Here is a 15491-nt window from a genome sequence, read left to right as displayed (position 1 = left end):
AGGAAGCAAAGCAGCCCTACAGCCTGATAAGACCTTCACGATGTTTTACTGAATGTACCATGTTCTTTTTTTTATGGGTTTTATTTTATTGCCCATAAACAAGCTGCCGCACTGCATTCCCAAAGAGAGATCTACTGTCCATCCACAGAACTTTATCCAAAAAGACGGCTTGTGCAACGTTCTCAAGGGACAAAATAGACCTACGTACTTCTAGACGTGGAATACGAGGAGGCAAATAGACATCTACTTGTTTGTTTTTGCCCAGTTTTTAAACAGAAAGACATTTAACGTATAACCAAGGCTGACGTAAAACATTTTCTAACAGAACAGAAGAGTTAATCATAACCTAAACTATTCAGAATTTATCAAAAATGGGCAGATAAATATCCTTGCATGACCATTTTCTTTAATTAGTTTTTTATTCTGTCACTTTGAACCTAATTATTTGGATGTGCAAAAAAAAAAAACTATCATTATTTGGGAAAAAAAGCTGTATGTTGCACTGAGACTACAACAGCATCACAAGGCTTTCGAGTTCATTATCACAACGTGTGAATTAATTACTTAATTGCTTTATATGCAATTAAAACATGAGAGCCATTTTGGTTGAACTTTATAAATGACCTTTTATGCATTTCCATGTGATATTGTGAGACATGTTGGTGCTAAGAGCATCTGTTGAGGATAACTTTTAGCAACCACCACACCAGATTTTAGCTCAGCTGTAAAACTGGCTGAGCTGCTGTGGCCAATGAAACATTATCAAAAACATTATCGCCCTTTTGCCTTCAGCAGCGGATGATAATCACTGTGAAACGATGCTTCTAGTAAGATTCAAACTCTGAGAAACTTTAGGAGTTCTTCCTCCTTCCCTTTTAGGCTCTGTGTTTGTTTTATCTCTCTGCCGAGTGAAGAAAAGGTCATCTTTGTGGAGAGAAGGATGACGTGAGTTGCTCACTGTAACAGCCTTGACTCTGTTTGTAGTGCAGTGTAGAGAGTGTGTGTGTGTGTGTGTGTGTGTGTGTGTGTGTGTGTGCGTGTGTGTGTGTGTTAGTGATGCAGCAGTTGTAGCTTCGCCACGAGCAACAACACCTCTGGCTGCAGAGTCCTGGAAAGTAGAAGAGCAGCAGAGATAGTGAGATGGGGCTCAGTATGGAGGCTGAAACTCATGTTTCTTTAATGAAGCACATCATCTGGTGTGTGTGTGTGTGTGTGTGTGTGTGTGTGTGTGTGTGTGTGTGTGTGTGTGTGTGTGTGTGTGTGTGTGTGTGCATGCGCGCGTGCGTGTGCGTGTGCAGGTAATTAGAGGGGGAATGTGTGGAACAAATGTGGAGCAATCACTGATTCTCAGGAGCGTCCATAATCAGTCCTGATCAGGTGCAGAGAAGACGGATGAGTCAGTGTCCAGTTTGAAACATCAGTCATCATCACTGACCGGATGCTGAGTCTGTAGAACGACCCGCCGCCCACACACACACACACACACACACACACACAAACCCTGATGTTACTATATACAGAGGTACAGTGAAGCTGTCCATCCTCCTCCTCCTCCTCTGTCAGTCACTTCAAATCATCATATGTGTAATAACTTCTGACTTTAGTCAGGCTGTGGATTTACTGACCTCCTCAGCCTTCTGTCTGTCTGTCTGTCTGTCTGTCTGTCTGTCTGTCTGTCTGTCTGTCTGTCTGTCTGTCTGCCTGTCTGCCTGTCTGTCTGTCTGTCTGTCTGCCTGCCTGTCTGACTGACTGTCTGTTTGTCTGCCTGTCTGTTCCTCAGCTAAGAAACAATTGTTTTTTAATGAAATTTGATTTTCGAGCAAAAATAAACAACTACTTCAGTTAGAATATTACAAACATCACCTGTAGCTTCTTATTTTAGTTGTATGTTAAGGATTTCAGTTTCTACAACATCAAGCTCAATGTTTGTGAAATTGACTGGATTAAAGACATTTTTGGGGTTGGCTAACGATGATTAGCTGTGGCAGCCATCTTGAACTGGACTGCCTCCAATCCAATCAGCTGTAAATATACATCTCATGGTTACTTTCTGAATGTGTAATTAAAATCCATCCAATGATGTGTAAGATGTTTTGCTAACAGAGAAACAGGGTTGATTTTACTCAATCTCAGCTACTATCACACCAAATTTCAGCTCGATATCTGTAAAATTAACAGAGTTATAGTCTATTTGTGTTAATTTTTACGATCATTTGGCCTTCGTCCTTTTGACGCCGGCTCTCAAAAAAGAGGAAGCTCTAAAAACTGGAGTAGTTACAGAAAACAAAAGAGGAAGAAATAAAAAAGAAGGTTTATTTAAAGAACTGAAATAAGGATTGAATCTACATAATTCTTCTGTTTCAGCTGGTTTTCTTTTCTTGGTGCTGATTGGTTGAAGAATCTTCCTCCTCCACAAACCCAGCGGGAGCAGAGCCCTCCTCTCCACCTTCCTTCGCCTCCACCAGCCCGCAGCATCTCGTTCTTTGGGTTGGGACTTACCAGCTGCTCTGTTTTTAGTTTTGGTTCATTAATCTAGTTGATGGGGTTTAGGTTTCAGGCGGTGGCCCGAGCCTGATGGCCAACTGCGAGGCTGGTTCGAGGCCATTTCCCTGTTTTATTTGTTTTGTCGGTGGCTCCCACCCCCCTTTAAATTTGTGTTTCCCTTCTCATTAAAAGTTCTTTTAAAAGTTATAATTGTCTGCTATTTTATGAGACCTTTAAGCCATCTTTAAATTGGTGATTAGTTGTTTGTTAAACAATAATCAGTCAAGCCAGGAATAATTTCATAATTTCTAAACTATTTCCTTATTAATGATGGCAGTGGAGATGTGGAAATTCCCATGTTAATAAAGCTAATAAAGCATTTTTTTTTTTTCAGTTTTTCCTTGGACTGGTCATTCCCTTCAAATCAGCCAACGATTGTTTTATTTATTAATAAATTCTTTCTTTCTGTATTTTGATTTAAATTAGCAGATTAGTCTCCTGACATCTAATTAACAGGATTCTGTTTTGAGTCCGTTCAGCTGAAGTGTTGCATCATTTTAATCCTTGTGGTGGAGAACTAAATAAATATTTGTTTTTTTTATTTTTTCTTGTTGTTGTTCCAAGTGTCCAACACCAACGGAGAGTTACTGAGCGTTGCATCATCCCTGCTCACTAAGAGCCCCCGGCAATAAAACATCACAAGTCCTGGAGGATGGTCATTTAGTTTGTCTGTTTGTTTTTAGTTTGCAGAAAATAAAAAAATCCAACAATTCACACAAAACTATTTCATTCTGACAGCATCCTGGCTTTGCAAAACGTGCAAAAAAGATGAGTCAAAACGCCTTTCTCTCCGTCAGCCATTTTTAATTTATTATTATTCTCGATCAAACTCTAACACCCAATCCAAAAGTAAAGCTACTGACATCTTTTTTTCAGCTGCAGGCTTACCTCTAAGAGTTAGATCGGTCCCATTTGGGTGTTTTTTTGTTGCTTCTTTTCAGGTCAAAAGTCCAACGAGCAATAACGACTCAGACGGTCACAGAGTGGAAAGCCGCTTCAAATGCTTTTAAAATGTTATCTTTGGGACCAGATGCAATGGTTACAAGGGCCGGATTTGGCCCGAGGGCCTTAGCTTTGACACATATGCTCTAAATCGTCCTCTGTCACATGGGAGCTGAGATTAATCCCTATGATTAACAACGACGCTCAACAAAAATGTATTTTCAACTGTAAGCACTGAAAGCAAACAACCTAGTTGGAGCACAAAGAAAGGTTCTTAAAAGCCAAAATGACTGGCGGTCCAATCTTCCTCTAATGGGCTTTCTGAGTCTTTGTTTTAACGCGCTTTATTCTGGAAAATAAGAGGGACCATTACTTCAGTCAAGCCTTTTGGATTCGACTCCAGATCTGCTGTTTTCAGGGAGGGCTGTGAGCACTCAAGCTTGTAATTCTGCATGTTTTGTTGCGTCCCTCTTTAATTGCATTCTGCTATTATTTATTTATTTAATTTTTTAGGCACATCACAAAGATGAAATGCTATTAGAATTGAAACAGAAAGATCGTAAACCATTTTCAAACTACACGAATGCAATCACAATGTACAGTAAATTGTTTTTTCTTTTCTATTCATTTGCATCTTTGTGGTGTAAAGGCCAGATGACTGCGCCGCATTTGTTTGTGTGTGGGTGCAAAAGAAATGGTAATGGTACGTTGTGTACACGGCTGAGGAAGTAATTCTTTATGTCCCATCAGCCATTATCAGTGACAGGTCTTTTAATGTGTGTGTGTGTGTGTTGCAGAAACCCCTGATTACCTGCATTTCTTATTATAACTATTTGTTTAATTGCTTCTATTTTTTGCACTTGAATTCCCCCGACAGATGCTTTTGTTTGTCTGTGCTTTTCTTATGCCTTCGAGAACCAGAGAGTGTGAAAACTACAGCGTGTACTAAAAAAAAAAACCCTGAACCAAGGCGCTGAGAGCCTCCACGTGTGAATACATGTTTGTGGTGGACGAGAGGAGTAAAATCTGTAGGCTACAAATTAATAATCAAGAAAATACATCGTCATGCCAACTGAATACATGAAGAACGACAAAACACATAATAAGGTTATCAGCAATAAAATATGTGTAAAAAAATCCTGTTTTTTGCCTGTGTGCATGCGAAATATCTCGTGAACCACAGGACAGAATTTAATGAAACTCTCAGAAAGGAATCATGGATACATTTACAACTCATTAACTTTTAGAGTCAACCTGATTCAAGATGACCTCTACAACTGGCCAATTTTAGCACGCACAGATATGACAATAGCTCAGGAAATTATATAGATATTGAGCTAAAATTTGATTGTAGTCGTAGCTAGACCTTTAATTATTATAAGGGTTTGTGACAGCCTCCTGAGCATCTAAAACAATATTATGAGTTTAGTTGTGATTCTTTGCTCAGAGCTAAAGAAAAAGGACTGCCTGTGAACACTGTCTCCTCTGTCTTCGTCTCCCAGTCCTCTTTTTCTGTCTCTTGCTATTGATGTTCCGTCTTGTCGTCCACCCGAACCACGACACGAGGCGCTGAGGCTGTTGGTCCTGACACCTCCAAAAGGTCAAGGGATGCAACAATAACAGCAGGGGACGCTCTGAATAATGATGGTGGACATTTATTATACAGGAGCACAAACATGGCCTGCGGGGTCCGCCTTGAGTCGGCTTGTATGATTCCAAACCAAATTTCGCGAAGGGTTTGCGTCAAGCTTCCAATTATTTCCCTGATTTTTTTTAAATTATCTCGGGAAAAAAAGAATTCGTGGCCAGGTGAAACGAGCCGTTATTAACAGGCTGTTTCGCTGTCATCCTCACGCTTCTCTTGATGATTCAATCAGAGGAGGAAGAGGGAGGAGAGCAAAACTTCTCAAATCAAAGACCTGATTTTCCTTGAATGAATGTGTATCGTTTACATCAGGGGTGTCCAACCCTGGTCCTCAGGGCCACCATCCTGCAGGTTTTACTTGTTCCTCTGCTCCAACACACCTGATTTGAATCAATGGCTGATTAACAGGCTTCTGCAGAACATGAAGAGGTGATTTACCCTCTGAATCAGGTGTGTTGGAGCAGAGAAACAAGGAAAACATGCAGGATAGTGGCCCTGGAGGACCGGGATTGCCCACCCCTGGTTTACATCATCTTTTGCCGAGAAGTGAAGGCTCGCCGTAATGTCAACCTGGCAGACTCACCTCAGCTGTCCAGCATCACTCATCGCAGATCCTCGCTCGGCGCAGCCAATTAGCATCCAGATTCGGGATATAAGGCTCCCCGTCCACGGCTCCTCCTGCTCGCCAGCCAAGTTTCGTCCCGCCGCCTCCCTCATCTCCACCCTCGCTTTCTCAAGCTCCTCAGGACTCCCCTTTCTTGTCCTCCACGCCACCACCAGGTCCGGGTCCCGGGAGAAGACTACCCTAAACTCTCACCCTATGTCGTTCATTCAAGCTCACAGTGGTTCTTGCCAGCACCAAAGACCTCTAGCCAATAAAACACTCTAATTGTCTCCATCTCTCCGTGTGAGTCTCTCCAGGTTGAAATGACAGAGTTGTAGCCGTTTTGGTCAAACCTTGAAAATAACCCTAACGGCGCCCAATATGGAGACGAGTCAGAGCCGACAAACACACCACATTTTAGCTCAATATGTGTAAAAACTGGCTGAGTTATAGTCATTTTTGTGTTGGCTAAGCTCAAATAGCTGTGGGCTGGATTGGCTCCAAACATTAATCAGCTGCAGATGTACATCAAATGACTGCTTTCTGAAAGTTTCATTCATGGATTGCTTTGCTAACACACACACACACACACACACACACACACCGATGAAGACTTTGTCTCCACTGTAACAGAGGCAGAAATAGACCCGAACAATGGAAACTGATAGAAGAGGTGCCGAAACCTGGAGCCTGACAGTTACATGAAAGACTTTCCTGATTGGCCTACGGCTGTAAGATGGAAGAAAGATAGGAGGTTAGGAGTGATGCAGAGGCAGATGATGCCAGCGAAAGATTAAACGCGACTCTTGGAGGAGAAAAAGAAAGATGGGACTGTTCAACACTCTCCCACACTGGCAAAGTTTCATCAGCTCAAGAGGACTTGCTGTGCTCTGAGTCACAGCAGATGGGTAGTTCTGTCAAGTGCTAATAGAGGTGTGCAGCAGCCACTCTTGGTGGTAAAAAAAAAAAAAAAAAAAAACATCATCCAAAGATCCCTTCTATCGAGGCACGATTGATTGTTTTAGAAGGTGGAGCGAAGAAAAGACAAACATACACCTAAACGCCAAACACCTGAAGAGTTCCGCCAATATGTTCTCGTTGTTTATCGACTGCAGCATAAAAAGCTCCAGATGGCTGATTCTTCAGAGCAACAAAAAGAGCCAAAAAAATACGACTGAACTCCACACAATAACTCACGAGCCTTTTCATTATACAGAATTTAAAAACCTGTTTTTGGACTTTATGATCACACCAGGTAAAGTATATTGATAGAGCTAAAAAATAAGATTTTATCTTAACCTATTAATATCAACAACAAAAAAAGCAATTTATTCAATCAGGGAAACAACAGTAACGTTTAATTTTGATTCAGAGAGATCAGGAAGTAATCACTGGATGTTCAGCTACGACTGCATAATGTTTGGGGTCAACCGGATTCAAGATGGCCGCCATTAGCAAACACAAAATCGGCTATAACTCTGTCGTTTTTTCTGATATTGAGCTACAATTTGGCGTGGTAGCAGCTGAGCATCATCTCTGAGCACTAACAGATTGTGTGTTCTTTGTTTAAAACTGTGGCATTTACTGCTAGAGCCATCTCTGTTAGCAAAATATCTTATTATATCTTTCATTAACCTTTGAGGTCAACCCGATTCGAGATGGACGCCACAGATAATCAACTTTAGCAAACGCAAAGATGACTGTAACTCGGTTAATTTTACAAATATTGAGCTCAGGTTTGGCGTGGCAGTAGCTGAAAGTCGTGCCCATCCTGTGACTGTGCTGTTCCTAATCAGTCGTATCAACTGTAAAGTAAAAAAAACAAAAACAAAAGAAGTTTAAACAAAAAAAGGCGATTCCCTATTTTTCAAAAACCGTCTACAGGGTCGGCCATTTCTATGGATACACCTTAATAAAACAGGAATGGTTGGTGATATTAACTTCCTGTTTGTGGCACATTAGTATATGGGAGGGGGGAAACTTTTCAAGATGGGTGGTAACCATGGCGGCCATTTTGGATCCAACATTTGTTTTTTTCAATGGGAAGAGGGTCATGTGACACATCAACCTTATTGGGAATTTTACAAGAAAAACAATGGTGTGCTTGGTTTTAACGTAACTTAATTCTTTCATGAGTTATTTACAAGTTTCTCACCACTTATAAAATGTGTTCAAAGTGCTGCCCATTGTCTTCTCCCACTTCCACTTCCTGGAAAGTGGATTGGTCGTCGTGGGCCAGTTGAATGGCCCTCAAGGTCTCCCGATCTGACCCCCTTAGACTTTTATCTTTTGGGTCATCTGAAGGCGATCGTCTCTGCTGTGAAGATACGAGATGTGCAGCACCTGAAACTACGGATACTGGAAGCCTGTGCTCGGCGTGTTGCTGTCAGTGTGTGAAGAGTGGGAGAAGAGGGTTGCATCGACAATCCAACACTTTGAACACATTTTATAAGTGGTGATAAACTTGTAAATAACTCATGAAAGAATAAAGTTACGTTAAAACCAAGCACACCGTTGTTTTTCTTGTAAAATTCCTAATAAGTTTGATGTGTCACATGACCCTCTTTCCATTGAAAAAACAAATGTTGGATCCAAAATGGCCACCATGGTCACCACCCATCTTGAAATGTTTTTCTCCCTTCCATATACTAATGTGCCACAAACAGGAAGTTAATATCACCAACCATTCCTGTTTTATTAAGATGTATCCATATAAATGGCCGACCCTGTAGATGACAGCAGTATAATAAAACTCCTGAAGTTCTGTTATGTTTTTTGAACAACTGTAGTAATCTTACTAGACCATAATAACCCTCTATCAATAACTCATCCCCACATAATTACAAGTTTTGTTAGTGAAAAATGTGACAGTATGATATTTTCCTGTATAATTAGGCACACTTTTGTGACCTGACCTGTAACGCTCTCTCTTGCTCTCGAGGTTTACAAAAACCCTTAATTGGTTCATTTTAATTGTTTTGTTGCTCGGTGTAAAAAAGTGATATTACCGTCCCTTTGATTTATGTAGCTGTGTGCGATAAGATAAGCAGGCCTTAATTACACTCCCTCCAGCAGCGCCATTATGGGCTATTTATATTTCAGCTGCCGTGAGCATCAGTCTGGCATTCCTCCGTGCACAGCGGTGTGTGTTTTCGGATGAAGGATGGCACATTATTCACGGACGCTACTGAAACAAGTCATAGCTGTGGCCTCGTTTAGCAACACGAACAGAAAAACACCAGAAGCTGTGCCTTCTGTCTTGCCCACATAAACGATGATCAAGTATCTTTATTGTGACAGTTTGCATTTAGTAACAAAGTTTCCTTCAGACATTTCTTTGAGGTAAGTTGCCAGCCTTCGACTCTTGACACAGGAAACACCGACTTTACATTTTGAAAGGTGTGATGTGAGGAAACACGAGGTGCTTACATACATACGTACATCCAGTTTTGCTCCGACGTTATATTTCTCTGTGAATGTGTGTCGTGTTATTTATGCAGCTATCTACAAACAGACGCATGCTATCCGCTCAGGAACCGAGGAGCTTTAGAGTGAAGTATTGTTTGACACAACAGCTACAACCATGTAGATATTTAAAAATGAAATCTCAGCCTATTCAGCTGACACACAATAAAGTGCTACCTTTTACTTTTTTTTACAATAAGGATGCTAAACAGCTTCTACAGACTTTCACGTGTCAAACGTGGACCAAAAACAAATAAATTTACCTAAATCTGTTCTCTGAAAATGACCTCAGTTCTGAACAAATTGGGACCCTTTGTAAAATGTAAATAAAAACAGGATGCATTGATTTATAATTATCATAAACTTATATTTTATAAAGAATGTAAAAATATCAAACATTGAAACTAAGCTGATCAATAGTTCTGGATTTCTTTCTGGTTGGGAGCAGATGTTGTTCTAAAACCTGGAGATACTTTTCTGCATCGATGGTTCCTTTCCAGATGTGTAAGCTGCCAGTGCTAGAGGCTCTAATGCACCCCCATACAATCAGAGAGGCAGGCTTTTGAGCTGTGTGCTGATAACAGGCTTTAAAGTCTTCAGATTTATTTGTTGAGGAACATTATTTCAAAACTGTTCCAATAATTTTAAATGCAGCCTTCTGCAGACCGGTGAACCTCGGCCCATCTTTACTTCTGAGACATTCAGACTCTAAAATGATCTTTTTAAACTCAATCTTCTTACTGACCTGTTGCCAATTAACCTAACTCATTACAAAATGCTCCTCCAGCTGTTGCTCCTGTCCCTCCTTTTTTGAGATGCTGCCATAAAATTCAAAATGATCTCATTTCCACAAAAATGGTACCGTTTCTTAATTTATGTTTACTATGTTTCATAAAAAATAAAATTTGGGGTTTATGAGATTTGAAAATTCTGTTTTTATTTACATTTTTACACAAAGTCCCATATTTTCCAGAATTTGTGTTGTAGTAAATTAGCTAAATTATTTCAAAATCCCTTTTTCTATTGTTGTATTAAATGCTTCGAGTTGTTTCTTCCACGTGCAGTGTGTGTGGCACAAGAAATGCATCCAGGAAGGAATTAATCATAAATGCCTAAACTCTCCGAAGGGAAGTGGCGCACAAACAAACACGTGTTAAACTCAAGTCACGGCTGACGGTTCGCATCAATAACAGGAGGACAGGAGAGGCCAAACGAGAAGATGGCAGGCTGACATTTGATCAATGAATAATTCGTGCACCCATGGGTAAAACTTTACCTCGATGCACGCTGACTCATAACGGCCCGACACTCGTGTCATTCGTCCCACTGCATGCGCCAACTGTCAGTGAAACTTAGAATCCTCGTCACGGCCAGAAGGATCGTCGTCGGGTTGTTTTTCAGGCACACTGGCTGCAGTTTATTTCCTGCTGCTCCGAGCTGCGGCGAACATGTTAAAATGCCCGCAGCGGCCTGACGAGGAGGTCTCAGCAGACAAACACAGAGCTTTATGTGCACAGCGAGCTCCTTCATGTGAAAACAGGACAATAGCTGCTTCCATTTGAAACATCAACAGGTGTTGGCCCCTTTTTTTTTTTTTTTGCTTCGTGCTCAAAGCAAATTCAAAAACAACCATCTTTTCCTGGATAAACGCCTATATTTCATTCCTCTTTTGATTTCTTCCACTCCGTTCATGCTTAAAACAGTAACATGACAAGACGCAACAAACAACCGCTGCTATAAGCGGAGTCATCATCTAAAAAGAAATGTTTTTTTCAAGCAGTTCTTGCAAGTCAGAGTTGAAAAGTAAATTTCCTGTTGAAATTCTCTGAGTCTTTGAGTGAAACTTGCAGGTGTTTTTGAGGCTTCATAGCAAAAATTAAAAGATGCTGAAGCCGTTTTGTAGCATATTTTAAATGTTCCTTTACACTGAAAGGGTCAGAAAAATATACATTATGCGTCTAGAGCCGCAGAACCTCAAATGTTTCTCTGAAAAGCTGTTTTTCTCTGCCACCTTTAAGAGGAGCTATAAGTCTGATGCAGACTTTAGGGAGGTTTCCATCGCAGTCTGTAGCCTCTCTGAGTGACAGAATAACTTTCCATAGATGGCAGTGGATGTTCTTGGCAAGAGTCTCTTGAAACAAAGCTGAAATCGGTCCCCAGGGTAAAAAATAAAAAACCCTGAAATGAGCAGATGAGACACGCTGAGTGGGCAGAAGCAAGAAAGGGACACTGACACAAGCATGATGTTCCCAGGATTCAGCCTCCTCCCACGATTGTAGAAGTGTTTTTGATGAAGAAACTAAATCTGATCCAAGCGCACTCGCTTGTGCTCCCTTTGTCTAAACATGGACTTAATGTGAGATAAGAAAAACATGAGAATCGGTCTCCTCACAGAAGCAGGATGACTGGAAAGCTCCCAGTCACTCGGTGCTCATCAGAGGTGGTGCGTTCAGTCGTCGCAGAAGTGTGCGTTTTCTACTCGGTTTCAAAGCACGCTGTCTTTCCTCAAGAGGCAGGACTGGGTTTGGTGCTGACAGTCTTAATCTGGATGAAGGAGGTTCATATCTCCTCTATGGAGTCAGCCGGGACCAGGCCTCTCTTCTTCCCGCTGCTCAGCTTCAGAAACGTCTCGCCATCTTCCCGCTTCCCGACGCAAATCTGAAAGGAGGAGACGGGAAATGAGCCTGTTTTCTAAAAAAAAGAAAGATACGCCAACAGCAGTTTTTACCTGCAAGAATTTATTTATACACTAAACTGATTTGTTATACAGACAGATCTCGACCCACATATTAATGCCTTTCCTATAAAGGTACTCACTGCAAAGTCATGAAGACGGAACAAAAACGTTTCAGAAAGTAAGAAACAAAATCTGCACAATATTTTTCTTATACTGATGGTCAATGTGTCCTTAAATTAAAAAAATATGTGAGCATAATTGGTGACTGGATACATTACAGAACACAAGTCCAAGAAGTCTGAATGAAAAACTATTATTGATACGTTTCTTATGACCTATTTATCCTGTAATGTAAGATTTGTGAGACATCTTGAGATATTGGATGAGATTGAACATCTACAGATGATATTTCTCAGCCTGAGATGATCTAAACCTAAAGGCAGTTTGGGAATGAAAGGCGGCGGGTGATATGCATTTCTTCAAGGAATGATTAGCCTTTAATTCCTTCTTGTTTCCACTGAATTAAATATAATTACATGACGTTGAGTTGAGGTTTGTTAAATTATCTGTAAAGTAAAACGAACACGATGAATAAAAATATTAAATACCTTTCAAAAATAATGAGTCTTTATGAATGTTTTGCTGTTTAAACAGAACATGACTACAATCTCATCATAAATGGCGTATGGCGACTTGTCGGCTTAGCTCTTTTAGGTTTGTGAAGATAATTACATTAAAGCAAATCTGACATGAAAAAAAGCAGCGAGCGAGTGTGTCATCGGTGCTCCGTACCTGGGATTCCCGCACCGCCATGTGACCTCTCTCCCGGTTGCCCGGAACGCCCTGGATGACCCGCCACACCCGCTCTCCTGGCCGGACTCGTTGCACAAAGTTGGCGGGGAAAAAGCCCACTCTGTCGCCACTTTTGCCCTGGAGAGCAAACGAGAACAAAGGGCCTTGTGACGAACCCGTGACTGACCGCCCCGTCGAAAACGAAGGGTTCACGCGTGTTTGCCTTTAGATTAAATAAAAAAAGGACTCCAGGTGTGACGACAGCTTTCTTGAGTTTATGCTCTCCAGACTGGCTGTCATCACCTGTTTAATAATTTAGCGGGAGAATCAGGGAGGTTTATTCTCTCAGTCAAAATTCTGCTGGATGCTGTGATGAATCACTGAGGCTGCAGAGGAGTGTGTGGATTGGTTTTCCAAGCCATAAAGAAAAAAAAAAAGAACAACACATTTCGTCTCATTTGGGCTGATGAAAACTGATGATGAGTATTTTGTTTTCTGTATTTCACAGTTTGTCACCAGCTGCTTCAGGTGGAGACACGTTTATTGAAATGAGTCACAAACTATACATTACTAATGAACAGATGATTCACATATACATAATTTGACGCTTCCTTGGTGTACATGCATTGATTGGAGGTGTTTTAAAGTCGCCGCTTCACTTAAGGGTAAGATTTCCCTTGTAGCGAGTACAAGGTCGGCTGATCAAACACGAGCCTGGATGCACCCTGCTCTTGTGTTAAACAGAAACACACAAACCCAGAAACACTCCTACACGGACATTTATTTCCATTGGGAGTAAGTGAAGCTCATTACAGGCTCAATAAATACCTTGTTAACGTTGAAACACTAGTCACGTTCATTACTCTGAACTCTTTTGGTAATTTTCAGAGGAAATTACATCCCATTTCTGTAAGAGACTGCCTGCGTGTTTATGAAAAACGAAGCAGGTGTGTTGCACAAAAAGGTTCAATTTAAAAATTTGTGTAAAATAAATGTGCGCCTCTTCGGATGCTCAAAGCGACAGAACTCAGGTGTACAGCGGCAAACACACACACAGATGTTTCCCTAATGATGTGCTACCCACCTTCCACCACTCCTCATTAGAGTCGTCTGTGACCTGGACCCGATCGCCAGGACTAAAGGAAATAAAACACAGGAAGAGGTGTTAAAAGGATGCGTAAACGGGGAGGGGACTGAGGCGGAGAAGAGAAGGAACGGGACACATAATGGGCAGAAAAGAAATAAAGCAGAGCTGAGAATGAGCACAAAGGATAACATTATCCAACAAACCCCAAAAAGCTGTAGCACCGCTGTGGCAGTTCAAATATGGACGACTCTTTGTGTCTTTTTTTTGCAGAGGTGACAAAGAAGCCGACACTGAAAACTCTCTTGATCTTCAGCCGACCCAACCTGATCCTGATCCTGCATCCTAATCGCGCTACTAGGTTCGGATGAGATTTTTCTCTAAACACTCATGTACACAACACCCACTGTCCCAGATATACAGGGAGAAACGCTGTCCCAATTACCTGTTCGTACATCAAATCTCCCGGCAGCCCTATATGATCGCAGCTTATAAACACACACAGCTTCAGCACTAAAATTATACCAATTTTGCTCTAGCAGCTGCTATTAAATTTCTAATTTAGAGCTTGGTTTTCAGAAGCATTCTGCAGGGCTTATTTTGTTCCCTTTATAGATTTCTCAATGCAACTTTAAGGTATGTGCTGAACAGTAGGATTAACCTACTTTTACTTTTGCTTGATGGCAAGGACATTATTCTTTATATTCTTCCAGAGTTGGATGGTGGCTCTAAATTTACAGCAACTTGTGATTTACATATTTAGTTGTCGCTGTTCTTTTGGCCTACATAACAATGTTCTGCAGTATTTCTTGTCTATATATCTATTTATCCAGGACATCAGGTTGTAGAATTTACTTTCATTAATTGTGTTAATATAGGGGCTCAGACACTTTAAATATCTTAGTACAGAACAATAATCTAACTAAATAAACTCAGTGATCTAAACTGGGATAGATCAGATCTTTTGAAAGAGGTTGTAATATCGTAGCTGTTGTAAATAGTGTTTTAAAAGGCCTCAGTTTGGAGAAATAGTTTAATTTTGATCAGAATCACAAGGTAAAGGCTTGTTTGAGTGAGCCCGAGACCAAAGTGGGATGTTGTTTTCTTTAGGTTTAGGTTTTGAGGATCAAATCTTTAAGCATTTCACAGCAGTTCATGACAACGCTGTTTTATAAATCTCCACATCGTCATAAATATATTGCATTACATGTTTATTTCAGCAGAGATATTACAATATCCCTGCTAGAAGTGCCTGGTGAACTGGTCAGTGTTTTACGGTAAACTAAACCGTTTTTACTGTATTGTGTCATACATTGTTACAGCAGATTTTATGGTGAAATTCTGGCAACCACAGCTGCAAGTGTTTCACTGTAAAATCCACTTTTGTTTTACAGAGTAGCTGCTGTTTGCAAATAAATATGCAAAGCAAAACTGATGTCACAATAAAAAACTGCACCAAATGCAGTCCACTTTTTACCTTGGTCCTGTTCGAATTAACTTAGCTGGTCAGTCTGGTCAGAATTTAAATCTATTCCTCTAAAATGAGGCTGTTCAGAGAGCTATCTACAACAGGTAAGATATTAATTGTTCATTTAACAGACCCCTACTTCAAAGCATCATAGCTATCACTTTCAATCTGCTCTGTTTTTTGTGTGTGTGGATGTTGTGCATTTAATTAGTTTTACACACTTCAGCAGAAGCGTGTTGTCACTGTAAAACCGACTTGTTTCAACTAAAC

The 15491-nt window shown here is 40.7% G+C and overlaps 1 protein-coding gene across 1 annotated transcript in view; it reads right to left on the bottom strand.

Moving 5' to 3' along the window:
- Window positions 1–9008: 9008 nt before the first annotated feature.
- Window positions 9009–15491, bottom strand: part of LOC108243767 (SH3 and cysteine-rich domain-containing protein 2) — a 30486-nt gene continuing 24003 nt past the window's right edge. Inside the window, exons 9-11 of the mRNA XM_017429433.3 lie at window positions 13754–13805; window positions 12670–12807; window positions 9009–11858 (exon numbers count right to left, since the gene is read on the bottom strand). Of these exons, the coding sequence (XP_017284922.1) occupies window positions 11760–11858; window positions 12670–12807; window positions 13754–13805 (289 nt within the window). The 3' untranslated portion in view covers window positions 9009–11759. The remainder of the gene's footprint in view (window positions 11859–12669; window positions 12808–13753; window positions 13806–15491) is intronic.

The sequence above is a fragment of the Kryptolebias marmoratus genome, linkage group LG12 (assembly GCF_001649575.2).
Source record: "Kryptolebias marmoratus isolate JLee-2015 linkage group LG12, ASM164957v2, whole genome shotgun sequence".
In the NCBI taxonomy this organism is placed as follows: Eukaryota; Metazoa; Chordata; class Actinopteri; order Cyprinodontiformes; family Rivulidae; genus Kryptolebias; species Kryptolebias marmoratus.
This window is presented reverse-complemented; position numbering and strand designations above follow the sequence as displayed.